The 14,457-nt window shown below is 50.1% G+C and overlaps 1 protein-coding gene across 2 annotated transcripts in view; it reads left to right on the top strand.

The window, feature by feature from the left end:
* Ptpn11 (protein tyrosine phosphatase non-receptor type 11) overlaps positions 1-14,457 on the top strand; it is a 65,155-nt gene that overhangs the window by 37,830 nt on the left and 12,868 nt on the right. The window contains exons 7-13 of one of the 2 annotated variants that reach the window (XM_059248898.1): positions 675-771; positions 3,835-3,914; positions 4,019-4,177; positions 6,890-7,022; positions 11,107-11,272; positions 12,096-12,163; positions 12,606-12,757. In XM_059248898.1, coding sequence (XP_059104881.1) covers positions 675-771; positions 3,835-3,914; positions 4,019-4,177; positions 6,890-7,022; positions 11,107-11,272; positions 12,096-12,163; positions 12,606-12,757 — 855 coding nt within the window. The remainder of the gene's footprint in view (positions 1-674; positions 772-3,834; positions 3,915-4,018; positions 4,178-6,889; positions 7,023-11,106; positions 11,273-12,095; positions 12,164-12,605; positions 12,758-14,457) is intronic. The other variant, XM_059248899.1, reaches the window with a different exon arrangement.

Raw genomic sequence — 14,457 nt, 5'->3', positions numbered from 1 at the left:
CCTCCCTAAGGTTGTGCTGTGGTCCAGGCTGGCCTCACCCCTGTGATCCTCTCTCTTGAGCATTGGACAATATGCACCTTGCACCTGGGTGGCCTGTGGTGACTTAGGAAGTCTCCTCTTGTTGGCCTAGGCCACTGTGAATGCCTCTGTCAGGTCATGCTGTGGGGACGGGTGTTCTTGTTCCCATGGGCCTGACTCACATTCCACAGGCTGAACCCTTAAAGCAGAACACAGGCCAGGCTGGCTTACTTCTTTCCTCTTTTTCTTTTCCTCCCCTCCCCTTTCCTTCCTCTCCCTCTCCTACCTCCCCCTCTCCTACCTCCCCTCCCCCTCTCCTCCCTTACCCTCCCCCTCTCCTTTCCCCACTTCCATTTTCTTCTTTTCTTTTTTAAGGGAGTGCTTTTTATATTTATGTTTATTTTTTACATTTGTTGATTTACGTGTGTGTGTGTGTGTGTTGCACGTGTGTGGAGGTCAGAGGACAACTTTCAGAAGTTCTTTTTTCACGGTGTGATCCTGGGGACTGAACTCAGGTGGTCAGATGTGTGCAGGTGCTCTTACCCACTGAGCCGTCTCACGCCGTCTTTGGATACATTTGATACATGTTTACTTTTCCTTGCACTCACCCCGTCTTTGGATACATTTGATACATATTTACTTTTCTTTGCTTCTAGACGCTGCAGCAACAAGAATGCAAACTTCTCTACAGCCGAAAAGAAGGACAGAGACAAGAAAATAAAAACAAAAACAGATACAAAAACATCCTGCCCTGTGAGTATCAGTGCCCTGCCTCAGTAGCAGTCTCTGCCTGAGGTCACACGCTGGCTAACAGATAACCAGCCCTAATGGGGACGGGTGTCCTCCCGATGCCAGTAAAGCTGTAGGAGGAGAGGCCCTCTGCGGTCACCTTGTTCATTAATTCCTGCTCTACCTCCATGTAACAACCTCAAGGCTGGGGGGGGGGGGCGGGAGGCAGACGACAAGGCACGTGCCTCAGGTCTGAGAGTTGTGTCTGTGAGTTAGGGGTAGGTGCTGCTCCTCTGCGCCTTCTGCTGGCTCAGCTTCTGCAGATAAGGGACCTTGTGAGTACCACCAAGCTGGGCCCCCTGTAGTATGCACCCACTGGCAGAGAGCAGAGGCCCTCAGTGAGGACCCCATCACTACACAGGTTGGAACTCATCTCTCCGTGGGAGTGACTCTGCTGTTGCACATCTTGATGTGACCTGATCTGTAACTAATGTGGACACTGAGCAGGGTGTTTTGTTTTGTTTTGGAGTGCTGGGGATTAAACCCTAGGCTTTCCACACTGCCAATGTGCTACATCTCCAGCCCTCTTTGTATATTTATTCCTGTGTGTGCATGTGTGTGTACCTTTGTGTTCATGTATACTAGTGTGAGACTATATGTGCATTCATGTGGAGACCAACCCCAGCCCTCTTTGTACATTCATTCGTGTGTGTGTGTGTGTGTGTGTGTGTGTGCACGCGCATTTGTACACCTCTGTGTTCGTGTATACTTGTGTTGGGTACATGTGCATGTGTGTGGAGTTAGAGGATGACCTTGGGTGTTGGTCCTTGGGTGCTATTTTCTTTCCTTTTGAGACAGTCTCTCATTGACCAGGAGCTCCACTGTTAGGCTAGGGTTGCTGGTCAGAGAGCCCAGGGATCTGCCTGTCTGCACTTTTGCTAGGCTGGGCTTAGAAGCATATGCTGTTAATGCCCAGCTTTTTGTTGTTGTTATTTTATTGTTGTTTTTGTTTTATTCTTTATTTCTAAAACAGGGTTTCTCTTTGTAGCCCTGGCTGTCCTGGAACTCACTTTGTAGACCAGGCTGGCCTCAACCTCACAGAGATCCACCTGCCTCTGCCTCCTGAGTGCTGACAATGCCCAGTTTTTAAAAGTGGGTTCCGAGGATCAAACTCGGGTCTTCATGCTTGAATGGCAAGAACATAGAGACTGAACTTAAACACCCAGCCCTCCTTTTTCCTTTTATTTTGAGAGAGGGTCTTACTAGTTTGCCCAGGCTGGTCTTGAACTTACTCGGTAGCTCAGGCAGATCTTGAATTTGCTCTGCTCCTGCCTCTACCTCTTAAATATTTGGGACCACAGTCGTGCACCCGAAGGCCCAGCTGAAGCAGGTGTTCTTTTCTCCCCCCATCTTGTTTTATGTGCATGTGTGTTTTGCTTGGATGTCTGTGTGCACCACGTGCAGGAAGGGAGGCATTCTTACTTTCCTCGTCTCACGAGCTCGTTTAGCAAGGTTGCCAGTGGGAGAAGCAGTCACTCAGGCCCCCAAAGCAGTGTTCTTGGCATCTTTTGATGATGCAAGATCTGCAGGGTGGTCTGTGCAGGCCTTCATGGGGGAAAGAGAACATTTAGAACGTCAGTATAAGTACATCCTTTATCTAAAAGAAGAGAAAAGAAAGCCAAATCTGATGCACAAATTGATGGTGTGTCTACCTGGTTCACTTAGAGACAGAGCTTTCTGTAGATGTGTGCCCCTGGGTGTGGAGGGGTTCTGCTGGACTGCTGGAGCAGAATTGGAAAGCATTACCTTCACAGTTCAGCTGGTCAAAGCTGCCTCATAAGTTTTTTTTCTTTCTTTTTTTCTTTTTTTTTGTGTGTGGTTTTTCGAGACAGGGTTTCTCTGTGTAGCTTTGGTGGCCGCCCTGGAACTCACTCTGTAGCTCAGGCTGGCCTCGAACTCACAGAGATCTGCCTGGCTCTGCCTCCCGAGTGCTGGGATTAAAGGCATGTGCTACCACTGCCCAGCTCATGAGTTCTTATAAGTGTGTGTGTGTGTGTGTGTGTGTGTGTGTGTGTGTTCCACGTGGCTATCTGACTGGAGGTGACGATGGGAGGGGAGGAGGCGTTGCTCTCATGGGAAAAGCAAACAGGAGTTTGCAGAGAGGTGCGTGGAGCTGTGGAGGGAGGGGTTCTGGTGGCCTGGAGGAGCCTCATTTTGTTTCTAAGTTTTCTCCTCCTAGAGCTCTGCTGCTTCTCTCTGTAAAGGGCAGCTATAGAAAAGCTGAAGGAAGCGGTTGCTTACCATTTCTCAAATGACCTGCCTGCTGCTGTGTTGATTAATGATCCAATCAGATGTTTCCACTGAACCTTTTTCTTTAATGTTGGTAAGGCAGGCTTTGAACTTATGATTCTCCTGTTTCATCCTTCTGAGTAGATTCCAGGCCTGCAGCGTCCCTATGAGCCCTGTTGCTGATTCCTATCGTAAAATATGTTTTTTGTACAGCACTCAGATTTTTATACCAATAATGTATTTTTGTACAGATGAGGACAACTACATGAATCCGGTCTTACAGATACTGTTTTGCACTCTGCCTCTTCACTCTGCCTTTTATTATGGAGCATTTGAAATAGATTAACAAGCAGAAGCTGAGCGTACCTGTTGACTGGCTTCAGCAGCAGCCAGCTTGTGTGCGGCCTGGTTTTGTCTCTGCTCTGACCCACTTCTCTTTCCGTAGATGACCTTGAAGATCTTAGACATCATTGTTGGTACTTTAATCTTCTTTTTAAAAATAAAAACCAGCTGGGCATATAGCTCAGTGGCACAGTGTTTGCCTGGCATGCTCCAGGCCCTGGGTTCAATCCCCACCTTTACTACCAAACCCAAACAGGAAACCTTGTATAGACTGATAAGAAGTTACAACAATGAAGTAGAAGGTTCTCAGCACCCGATGCCTGCCTCGCCGGGGCACGTCTTGTCACTTTCCAGTTGATCTTGTGAAGGACTTACTTCCCTTAGACTGGCTGGCTGGAGGCTGCCTGGCTGGTACTGGAGCTCTGGGCTGACTGGCTGTCATCTTTTTCTCCTCAGTTGATCACACCAGGGTCGTCCTGCACGATGGGGATCCCAACGAGCCTGTTTCTGATTACATCAACGCGAACATCATCATGGTAAGCTTGATTCGCACTGTGTTTTCTGTCATATGTCGCTAGTGTCTTTGTGTGCCCGTGACACCATCTTTCAAATGTTTGAGGCTTTTCTTCCTAATTTCTAGCCTGAATTTGAAACCAAGTGCAACAATTCAAAGCCCAAAAAGAGTTACATTGCCACTCAGGGCTGCCTGCAGAACACGGTGAATGATTTCTGGAGGATGGTGTTCCAGGAGAACTCTCGAGTCATTGTCATGACCACAAAGGAGGTGGAGAGAGGGAAGGTATGCACTGTCATCTTTTCTGATACCACTCCCCCCTCCGCCACACACACACACACACACACACACACACACACACACTCAGCCCTTTGCTCTGTGTGTGCTCAGCCAGTGTGCTCCCATTGTCCCCAGCACCTGATAAAATGTTCTTGAAGTATTTGGATGTGTGGTTCTTCTGCGCTGGGCTCCACCCCCAGCTGTGCCTTCCCACAGTAGCTCCATTTTGCTTCTTGGTGGTGCTTGATTGGATAGGTAGTGTCTTTCACTGTTAGTACACATTTGGCCTGTAGCCCTGTGTTTTGTGCTATGGACAAACCGATCCTCTAGCTGCTGTGGTGTGGTTTTGCTCAGCTGAACAGTCTTGTTCTTTTCCTTCACTTCTTCGCAGACTGTGGCCTATGTTTGTCTGGATTAGATGTCAAGAGTTGTTGGGCCTCTGTGTATATGTGTTACTTTGCATCAGCCACCTAGCCACCCTCTAGAACTGTCATACCCCACCCCACTCCCCAGCCTCATAGCCTTGAGCTGAGCGCCCCATGTTCTTAGGATGCTGTGGGTTCCTAGAACTCGGTGTGCCACACCTCCAGGAAAGCAGGCATCTCCTTGGAAGAATGTGCTATCTTTGCATCATCTCAAAGTGAAATCAATTTATAGGTTTTTAATATGGAAGTGTCTTGGTTTTTATTTGTGTTGTGGCTAGAGTTTTTGTTTGGATATCCTTTATTGGTTTATATAAAGATTGCGTACAATTTTACAATCCTGTGTAGAAGCTAACCCGAGACAGATGGGCTCTTGGGAGTTGAGCCTGGCAGCTGAGGAGCACGTGACTGTGCAGGGTTCTGGGTGGTGCGCTTCTGCGTGCTTTCAGCAGTGATGTCAGGTGTCCTGAGTTCCTGGGCAGCTACAGCTTCTCCCAGTCCTGGCTCCTGCTCGGTGGAGGTGTAAGAGGTCACCTTGGGCCTGTAGCCAAGGAATCAGGTCAGCCACTATTAGATGTGCGGTTGGAAACTCCAGAGCAGGCAGATCGGGCAGAGATGGGCCCGATGCTCCGCTCTAGTCCTCACATCCTTGACCCAGTCTTCCATTCACCTGGGAGTGTGCACAGCCTGTGTTCCCACTGCACAGACAGAAAGCCGGACTGGGGCCGGGCGGTGGTGGCGCACGCCTTTAATCTCAGTACTTGGGAGGCAGAGCCAGGCGGATCTCTGTGAGTTCGAGGCCAGCCTGGTCTACAAAGTGAGTTCCAGGAAAGGCGCAAAGCTACACAGAGAAACCCTGTCTCGAAAAACAAAAAAAAAAAAAAAAAAAAAAAAAAAAGAAAAAAGAAAAAAGAAAGCCAGACTGGGACACCTCTCCTGCACAGCTCCTCTGCAACACTCGGAAAACTGGGTAGAGGGCAGCAGCTTGCAAGTGTTGAGAGTCAGCTAAAATGTTCATCTTCAAGTCATGATGATTTTGTGTTCTCTGTAGTGATTAGTGCAGTCCTCTGAATTGATTGTCCAAAAACCAGCACCATTCCATTGGGGATGATAGAATCCTATCAGACCTGTCAAACACAGATGCACAGTTGGATTTAGAGTAAGAGACCACACCCTTCCATCAGCCTCTCCTGCCTCGGGGTCCTCTCTGCATTAATCACAGAGTTCTGTAGCTAGCTGTGCTCCTGTTTCTCATCACCTGCAGCTGCCCGGTGTTCGTAGTCCTCGGTGCAGATTTCCCTTGCTGATGTTGGTGGTGTTGGTTTTAGAAAGTGAGTGTCGTGGGTAACTGCTGCCAGAAAGAGAGAAACGGAAGATGTGCTCTCTGCCCCAGCCTCATCACCTGGTAGATGCAGGCTCATCCCTCAGCTAGACAAGACCTCTTTCCTGTACATCAGTGTTACCTTTCTCAACTGCCTGCTCTGTTTTTGTTGTTCTTGGCTGTTTGTTCTTTTTGAGACTGGGTCTTGCTATATAGTTCTCATTGGGCTGGTGTTTGCTATGTAGACCAGGCTGGCCTTCAAGGTGAAGTATTCTGTCTCTGCCTTCTGGGGCTGCAAGTGTGCACACTCAGCTTTCAGTCCATCGGGTCAGGGTCCCCCTATGCAGTTCTAGTTGGCGTGGAACTTGCTATGTAGACCAGATTGGCCCCAGGCTCACAGAGACCCACCTGCCTCTGCCTCCCAAGTGCCGGAAGTAACAATGGAGTGTGCTTGTCCCACCTGTTCTTGAAGCCAGTGGCTGTTGCAGACTGTGTTCTCAGTTCTGGGAAGCTGGTGTGTGTGTGGCTGGTTTAAGATGAGTCCACATACAGAGAAAGCAGTGATGGGACAGTGTCAGCAGCCTGGCTTTCCCCTCAGAATGACTGGTCAGTGCTGGGGTTGGAAATTCTGCTTGCCAGGGAACAGTCTTCCATGGCTGGTTCCTCCCACTTTGCTTCTTTCATACTCAGCGCTGAATAAGCAGGTGTTGACTCTGCTTTGGCAGGGAGGGGGTGGGGGATGGGGGATGGGGGATGGGGGATGGGGGATCAGGCTGATGTGCTGCATCTGCTCTCCTCCTCCCCTTTGGCCTGCTTTGCTTATTTGAATTGCTCCTTTCTGTTCTTGGCAACCTAGAGGAGGAGGTAGGCTCCTCTCCTTGCTGGTGTCTGGAGCAGGACTGGACAGTTGTTCACTGCTGTTTGGGCTTCGTTCAGGGTTTGGACATTAACAGGCTCTCTACTGGTCCCTTCCAGAGTAAGTGCGTCAAGTACTGGCCTGATGAGTATGCGCTCAAAGAATATGGGGTCATGCGTGTTAGGAACGTCAAAGAAAGTGCCGCTCATGATTATACCTTAAGAGAACTCAAGCTCTCCAAGGTCGGACAAGTAAGTATATTGTCGTATTCTAGAGACTGTGGCTTTCTGTGGCTCACAGTCATTTGTGGCGCCCATGTCCGCACTCAACCTTTGTCCTGTGTCCTGTCACTCACTGATTGGATGGCCGTAGTGGGTGCCTCATAGGTGCTGGGCCCAGTTCAACACTGCTGTGCCTAGTGACCAAGACAGGCACAGGTCCTGCTCTCATGGAGCCTGGAGAGATGTAGGTGAATGTGACTACCAGCCACTGGCCTTCAGCTCCTGTGATGTGTTCTAGAGTGACTGGTAAGCCAGGCGGTGGTGGCCGGGACAGCCAGGGCTACACAGAGAAACCTTATTTGGAAAAAAAAAGTGACTGGTACATGAGGCAGGGTGGGTAGGGGAGGGTGCCTGAGGGTGACGCTTGCTGAGATGTCGAGTGCAGGAGCCATGCATGAAAGCAGAGGGAGCAGGAGCACCTGTCTGTGATCACGGTCAGTGTGGCAGCTCTCTGTTTTTCTCCAGACAGGGTTTCTCTGTGTAGCCCCAGCTATCCAGGAACCCGCTCTGTAGCCCAGGATGGCCTCGAACTCACAGAGATCCGCCTGCCTCTGCCTCCCGAGCGCTGGGATTGAAGGTGTGCACCACCACCGCCTGCTTTTGTCAGCTGTCTGTCATGGCCTGTGGCTCGGGATTGCTCGTGGAGTGGCTGGTTCCAAAACAAAACAGGGTTTGGTTTGGAGTCCTTTTTATTTCGTATTTAGAAGGGCTTAATTTGATGTCTTTGGGGACTCCAGGACGGAGGAAACCACTCTTGTCCGCGTGGATTCCATCTAAGCACAGCAAGAAGCCCTGACACAGATAGCCATGCTTCAGGCGGATGTGCTCAGTGTGGCTTCCCCAGCTGGAGTGGCGGTGGGCCTCTCTCCGAGTGTGCCTTCTGGGCACAGGTGTTCCTTGAGCCACATACTGAAGTCCTGACTGCAGGAAAGTGGGATATAGGGCGGGAGAAGGGGGGGGGGGGTGTTGAGGAAATACTCTTGGGTTAGGCCACATTGGAAAGAATTATTTAAAAAAATATTTAGCTTATTGATTTATGTTCATTATTATCATTTTGAGACAGGGTCTCACTCTGTATCCCTGGATGGCCTAGAACTGGCTGCAGAGACAGGTTAACCTCAAAGTCACAGATATCCTCCTGCCTCTGCCTTCCTAGTGCTGGGATTAAAGGTGTGTGCCACCAGACTGGCTGAGTATTTTTATTTTATTTTATTTTGTTTATTTACTTATTTTGAGACAGGGTCTCACTGTGTAGCCCTAGCTGGCCTGGAACTTGCAATATAGACCAGGCTCCTCTCGAACTCACAGAAATCCACCCGCCTCTGTCTCCTGTGTGCTGAAATTAAAGATGTGCCCCACAATACCTGGCTCCTGCATATTCAAGTGTATTTCTTTATTTTTATATGTGCATGCATGAGCGTAGGCGTTACAGGACAAGGGATGGGGATTGGTTCTTCTTCTACCATGTGGTTTGAAGATACTCTGTTAAGAGCTTTGAGCTTTAGTCACCACATGGAGCTTGTCTCAGTTCTTGTGCCCATTGAACAGATGGAAAGCTGAGTGCGGGGAGGACTCTGCAGCCCTTGGATTGGGACAGGGGGGATGTGACTACTAGCCAGGAGGCCTACTAGGAGACAAATTTTGTGTTAGTCTAGGCCTTTGGCCAGCTCTCCATGTCTCCAGCAGTGGGTTTTCCTGCTCTGCTTATGCCTTTTGTTGGGAACGGACTGGAAGAGAAGCAGTGTCAGGCCCCTGGGAGGTATCTGCAGGGCATCGGGACAGTTTGGCTGTTGAAGGGAAAGAGAGACCAAAGGTGTCTTAGAACTTTGAGTCTGTTGTGTCAACTGTGAGAAAAGCCAGAAGCAGAGCTGCTGTGTGGACATCCACTTTCTTCCGGATGCACTGAGCTGAGCCTTTGACTAGGCGTGTCCATCAGGTGTCTGGACAGTTATGAGTCCGTACATTGGTTCCTAGCACTGTGCTGCTTGCTGGAGACAGCTGGGGAGTAACACAGGTATTGTCCCCCTCCCTCAAGTTATACTCCACTGTCTAGAATACTTCGAGCCCAGGAATCACGTGCCCCAATATGTCGCTAAGAGTGCAGTTAGGGCCAAGTCAAACAACACAGTGTATTGAGATGGGCCAGGAAAGAGTTGGTATTTACCCTAGTGATGTAGGCAGCCGGAGCTGGCGCTTACCCTCTACCCTGTTGAACTGGAGGGGCTGAGGCCATTGCGGTAGAGCTTAGGACCAATTGGAGGCTGCTGCCTAGGGTGGTGAGATCGTGGGGCTTGGCTGGGGTGGTGCAGGGGGCTGGACAGCAGAGGGCTGGCTTGGGGTCCTTGTAGAGGACAATGATGGGTTTGGTGGTGAGCATAGGATGACCCACAGTCCAGACTTGCAGGGTGGGCTGCAGGAGGAGCAGCAGGGATCCTGTGCAAGTGCCTTTGAGCCATGGAAGTGCAGGTATCAGGGAAGCTGGGCAGAGGGCAGTGACCCAGTGCATTGTGGGTGGGCTGTTTGCGCTGTGGTGCTAGGAGGGCAGGAGGAACAGAGCCTAGGGCTGATGATGAGCAGAAAGGGATCTGCTTCATGTCGAAGGGTGTGTACATGCTACAGGAGGTGTGTTCATCATGGCACACCTGTGGAGGTCGGAGGACAGCTGTGAGGGGTTGGTTCTCCTCTACCTCGAGGATTCTGAGGGTTGAACTTGGATTGTCAGGTTTGGTGGCAGGTGCCTTCGGCCACTGAGCTGCCTTGCCAGCCCTCTTGTGAGGTTTCGTGATGAACTGCCAGGCTTGTGAGGGTTTCTGGGTAGCAGGCGGTCTCTTTCCCTTGGTGTTAGTGAGAAGCCATTTGTCTTGCCCACTCCTCTCCCCCACTCCTTTGAAAGGTGTGACTTGTCTCTGGGTACTGAGACAATGCCGCAGGTCTTGCTCCATCCTGCTTACCAGGAGGTTTTGAGAGGGAGATCTGGGAGATGTTGGCACACGTGTGCTTTTACCCTGACCTGCAGGCTGACATGGACCCCCCTGGCTCCTGCCTTGATGATGACAGATCACCTGCTTGTACAGCACTGATGTACAGAAAATGCCCTGGCCTAGAAGGGGTGTTGCTGCACAGTGAGGCTGAGCATGTTCCGTTTCTCTTGCTGGCCTCTCTGTGACCCACGGAGCTATCTGAGTTTCAGGTCACTTAGTAACGACAAGGATAGTTTTCCATGACATCGGCAAATTAAATGGGTGGAGCACACAAGAGAGTTTTTAATCACGGCAAGAGTCCTGGATGCGAGAAAATTCACCAGTGTTGGTCGCTATTGTAGCCTCCCTCCCTCTGTCCTTCTGTCTTTCCCTTCCTCTGTCCCTCCCTCCCTCTCTTCTTCCTTTCCTTTTTCTGTGGTCCCATGGTCCTGGTGCCTCTGTTTGTCCCTGGCCATTGTCACTCAGAAGAGCCAGGATGTCCTCAGTCCCCAGTTACTTCCTGCTTGCTGGGAGAAGCTTTGTTCGGCTCCTTTAATCCCTGGGTGGGAGAGATCTCTTTGCAGTGGATTTGAGGGTTTTACAACGGTGACTCTCCAGGAGGGGCCGCCTGGGATTTGAGCCCAGGTCTTACCGTCCCATTCACAGAGCCCATCTTCCAGCTGGGACAGTGCTGTCATGGGCGTGAGTGCCTGTGTGAGCCACCAAGGGCGACAATAGGAGAGGACAGTGGAGCAAATGCTTGAGAGGAGCCAGAGTTGGCCAGGCTGCCATCCTCAGGGACCTCAGCTGCCTCTGGAGTTGAGTGCCACCTGACTGAGGAAGAAGGGGAACATGGTCTGTTCTGGTGACTCAGAGCTGCGTTTTGGCTACGGTTAATAGAGAACAAGTTGCCATGCTGGATGTCTTAGATCGCCTGATAGGCAGACGCTGCCTCCAGGCTGGCCCATTAGCTCTTGGAGAATGCTCCTGGGAGCCAGAGATTCTGGGCTTTCCATTCTCGAAGGTGCTAGGAAAGCTTAGAGGCCATGATTCCTCAACCCTTGATTTATTTAATTCTGTTCTGGCTTTTCTTGGCTCTACTCCAGGGAAATACAGAGAGAACCGTCTGGCAGTACCACTTTCGGACCTGGCCGGACCATGGCGTGCCCAGTGACCCTGGAGGTGTGCTGGACTTCCTGGAGGAGGTCCACCACAAGCAGGAGAGCATCGTGGATGCAGGCCCTGTCGTGGTTCACTGCAGGTGACAACCCAGCTTGCTTTCTTTAAACTCGGCTGTGCGGGTCTGTTCTCTTTGGAGATGTGACCCACCCTTCCCAGCACTCTGCTTGTCCAGCACCCAGTCACTTCCCGTGTGGGACTCTGTGGAGGCTGCTCCAGGGTCACCACGGTAGAGGGTGTGGGCTTCGTGATTAGGTTTCCTAAACTCTCACTCACACGTTGAACCAATCTAGAAATGAGTGAAGCTTTCATTATTCAGTGGTTTGTTTTTGTTATTGTTGTTTTGTGATAGGATCTCACTATGTAGGCCAGGTTGGCCTTAGACTTGCAGTGACTCCCCTGCCTCTGCCTCCCAAGTGCTGGCCTGTTCAGTTCTTTTTTGTTGTTATTTGTTTTTAAACCACCATTAATGTAGGTTTTGCAGCTAGATGGCTATTTAAGAAAGAAAGGAACACACATTTCTTCCTTTGAATGTCTGCTGTGGCCTTTTAAGACAGGAAGCCACGAGTCTGTGGGCAAGTTTCTCTGCTCAGAAGAGCCTTAATATGTCCAACTGTTTTCAAGTAAAAGTTGCATTAAACTTGGGAGTAGAGAAAAGATGTAAAGCTGTCATGTATTGCTCAGCAGTGTGAACCTCATGGCAAACCCCCAAGAGATATTGTCATCCCCCCATTCCATGGATGAGGAAGCAAGGCCCATATCAGGAACAGAGGGATCTGACACCTTAGGGATCCAGCATCTTCTAGACCCACAGAGCAGAGCCTGTGGACATTAATAGCTTGGTTCTTAGTGTGAAACCCCCACAGTGACTCCAGCATCCCTGCTATTTATTCTTCTCCCCACAGTGCTGGAATCGGCCGGACAGGAACATTCATCGTGATTGATATCCTTATTGACATCATTAGAGAGAAAGGTAGGTCATCTGGAGGACAAGAAGCTGCACTTCCTGTTTCTAGTTTGTAAAAGGAGAGTGCCAGGGAAAAGAGCCTGGGAGAGAGAATTCACAGGAGAAAGAGATGGTCATTTAAATATGATGAGATTCACTTCCAGTGAGTTCTCCTGTTCAGCTGTTACTATAAAACAGTGTTCTAGAGTTCTGGCCCCATCACCGTGCCTTCTGTTACCCGTGTCATGAGGCCCCCAGCCACTCATTCCCTGCCTGTGGGGTGGGGTGGCACTTTGTCCTAGCAGCTCCTGGCATTGTCCTGAGCATTGGCTCAGGAGTCCTGGGCATCCCCCATGGCTCGTGGTTTGGGAAGGACTAGCTCTGTGCCCCTTGCTGCTGTGGAGAGTGGGTGCCCAGCAGCTCAGCCTGGCCTCAGCACTCCTGCAGCTTCAGGGTCTTTGCTTTGCAGGTGTGGACTGCGACATCGATGTTCCTAAAACCATTCAGATGGTTCGGTCCCAGAGGTCAGGGATGGTCCAGACAGAAGCACAGTACAGGTTCATCTACATGGCCGTCCAGCATTACATCGAGACGCTGCAGCGCAGGATTGAGGAGGAGCAGGTGTGGAACAAGGGGCTGGCACATGGGCTCAGCTCCAGTCCAGGCTGCCTGGACTTGTGCTCTTAGAGGCAGAGCACCGGCTCTTTATCTGGAAAAGGTTAACCTTCCCACCCCAGTAGTCTCTCTGGAAGCTATAGTCATCCTTTGCCTCCTAGCTCAGGGAAGTGTGGTGCCATCATCATGAGCTGACAGTCAGCGCTCTGCCATACAGAAAGAAAGTCACTTTAACATGCCAGGCTTAGAACTCAGGGCCTACAGTTTCCAGCCTGCTTCAGCTTTGATCTAGGCTGGTCTATCCTGATTCCGTCTTGTAAAATGAATGCCTTGTTCTTAATAGAGCATGGCAGTTTGAGCCACTAATTTGGCTGCATTGAAACAGTGAATTTCAATTTTAATAAGCTGTGCATAATGAAGAGTGTGCAGTTGGAGCCTTTCCATGTGAGGCTATTCATAACAGACACAAAGCGGAGTTAATTAGGATGCGCTGAGCCGAGGGAGATGAGGAGAGCTGTTCTTTTGGGGCGCTTTGCTTATTCCCCTCCTGAACCCCATTGTGTTGCAGCAGATGGGTGGTGTCTGAACACCAGCCACATTTGTCCTTTTTACTGCTGTTGCCGTTCAGAAAGCCCAGGAGAAGGGGACTCGGTGCAGGTCACAGTGTGGCAGGCTGTCTCTTAATGGGTAGCTTTATTATTTTTTTTAAAGACCGTCTCACTGTGTAGTCCTGGCTGGCCTGAAACTCACTATGTAAACCAGGCTGGCCTTGAACTCATAGAGGTGCTGCTGCCTCTGTCTCCCAAGTGCTGGATGAAGGTGTGTGCCACTATACCTGGCCTGGAGCAACAGAACCACATCTTCAGCCTTGGGAGCCAGAGGGAAGTGTCCCTTCCTGAGCTTAGGTACTCACCCAGACACCTGTGTCAGGTGGTTCATTGTGCACACATGAGAAGTGTGCATACGTATGTGAGGTCATGTGATTGATTGACAGCCACCTTTCCTGAACTTCAGTGTTTTAAATCTGAATTCAACGTAAGCAAACCCAGGGCTTCATGCACAGTAGGCTAGCACTCCACCACCGATCTGCACCCCCAGACCTCTAATGTAGATGGTTACTCTGGAGTTCTTTTATACATGTCTTCCAGTTACATTTAATTGGGGCCATTAATAGTTTAAAAAGAGATGCTCAGAGAATAAATTTAAAGAGGTGGCACCATGGTTGCTAAGTCTGGTCAGGAACAACTCAGGAGCATCCTGTCATCTTGCCAGGAGTTCTCTGTTTCACTTGGATTTGGATTTGTGTTAGAATTGAGAGGTAGAAACAGGTGGATCAGAAATTGAAGGTTGTCTTTGGCTATGTATTATTGAGTTCCTGGTCAGTGTGAGCTGTATGAGACTTGGTTGCAAAAGTAACAACACAACGATGAAAAAGAAACCACCGATACACAAAGAACCACCGCGCCCCCCCCCCCCACTTATTTTTAAGTTTAATTTTAGTACGTGGGAGCCTGTGTCCATGTATTGGTCTGTGCATGTTAGTACAGGTGCGCATGGACCCTCAGATCCCTTGGAGCAGGATGGGTTCTTGCGCTGCCCAGCATTGCTGAGGGGGAGCTGCACTTCTCTCTGCAGGAGAACTTTGCAATCTCACCCACTGCCATGGCTCCCTCTCAGGTCAAGCAGATCCTTGAATTAAGCAACAG

This window comes from Peromyscus eremicus, chromosome 23, assembly GCF_949786415.1.
Source record: "Peromyscus eremicus chromosome 23, PerEre_H2_v1, whole genome shotgun sequence".
NCBI classification, from domain to species: Eukaryota; Metazoa; Chordata; class Mammalia; order Rodentia; family Cricetidae; genus Peromyscus; species Peromyscus eremicus.
This window is presented reverse-complemented; position numbering and strand designations above follow the sequence as displayed.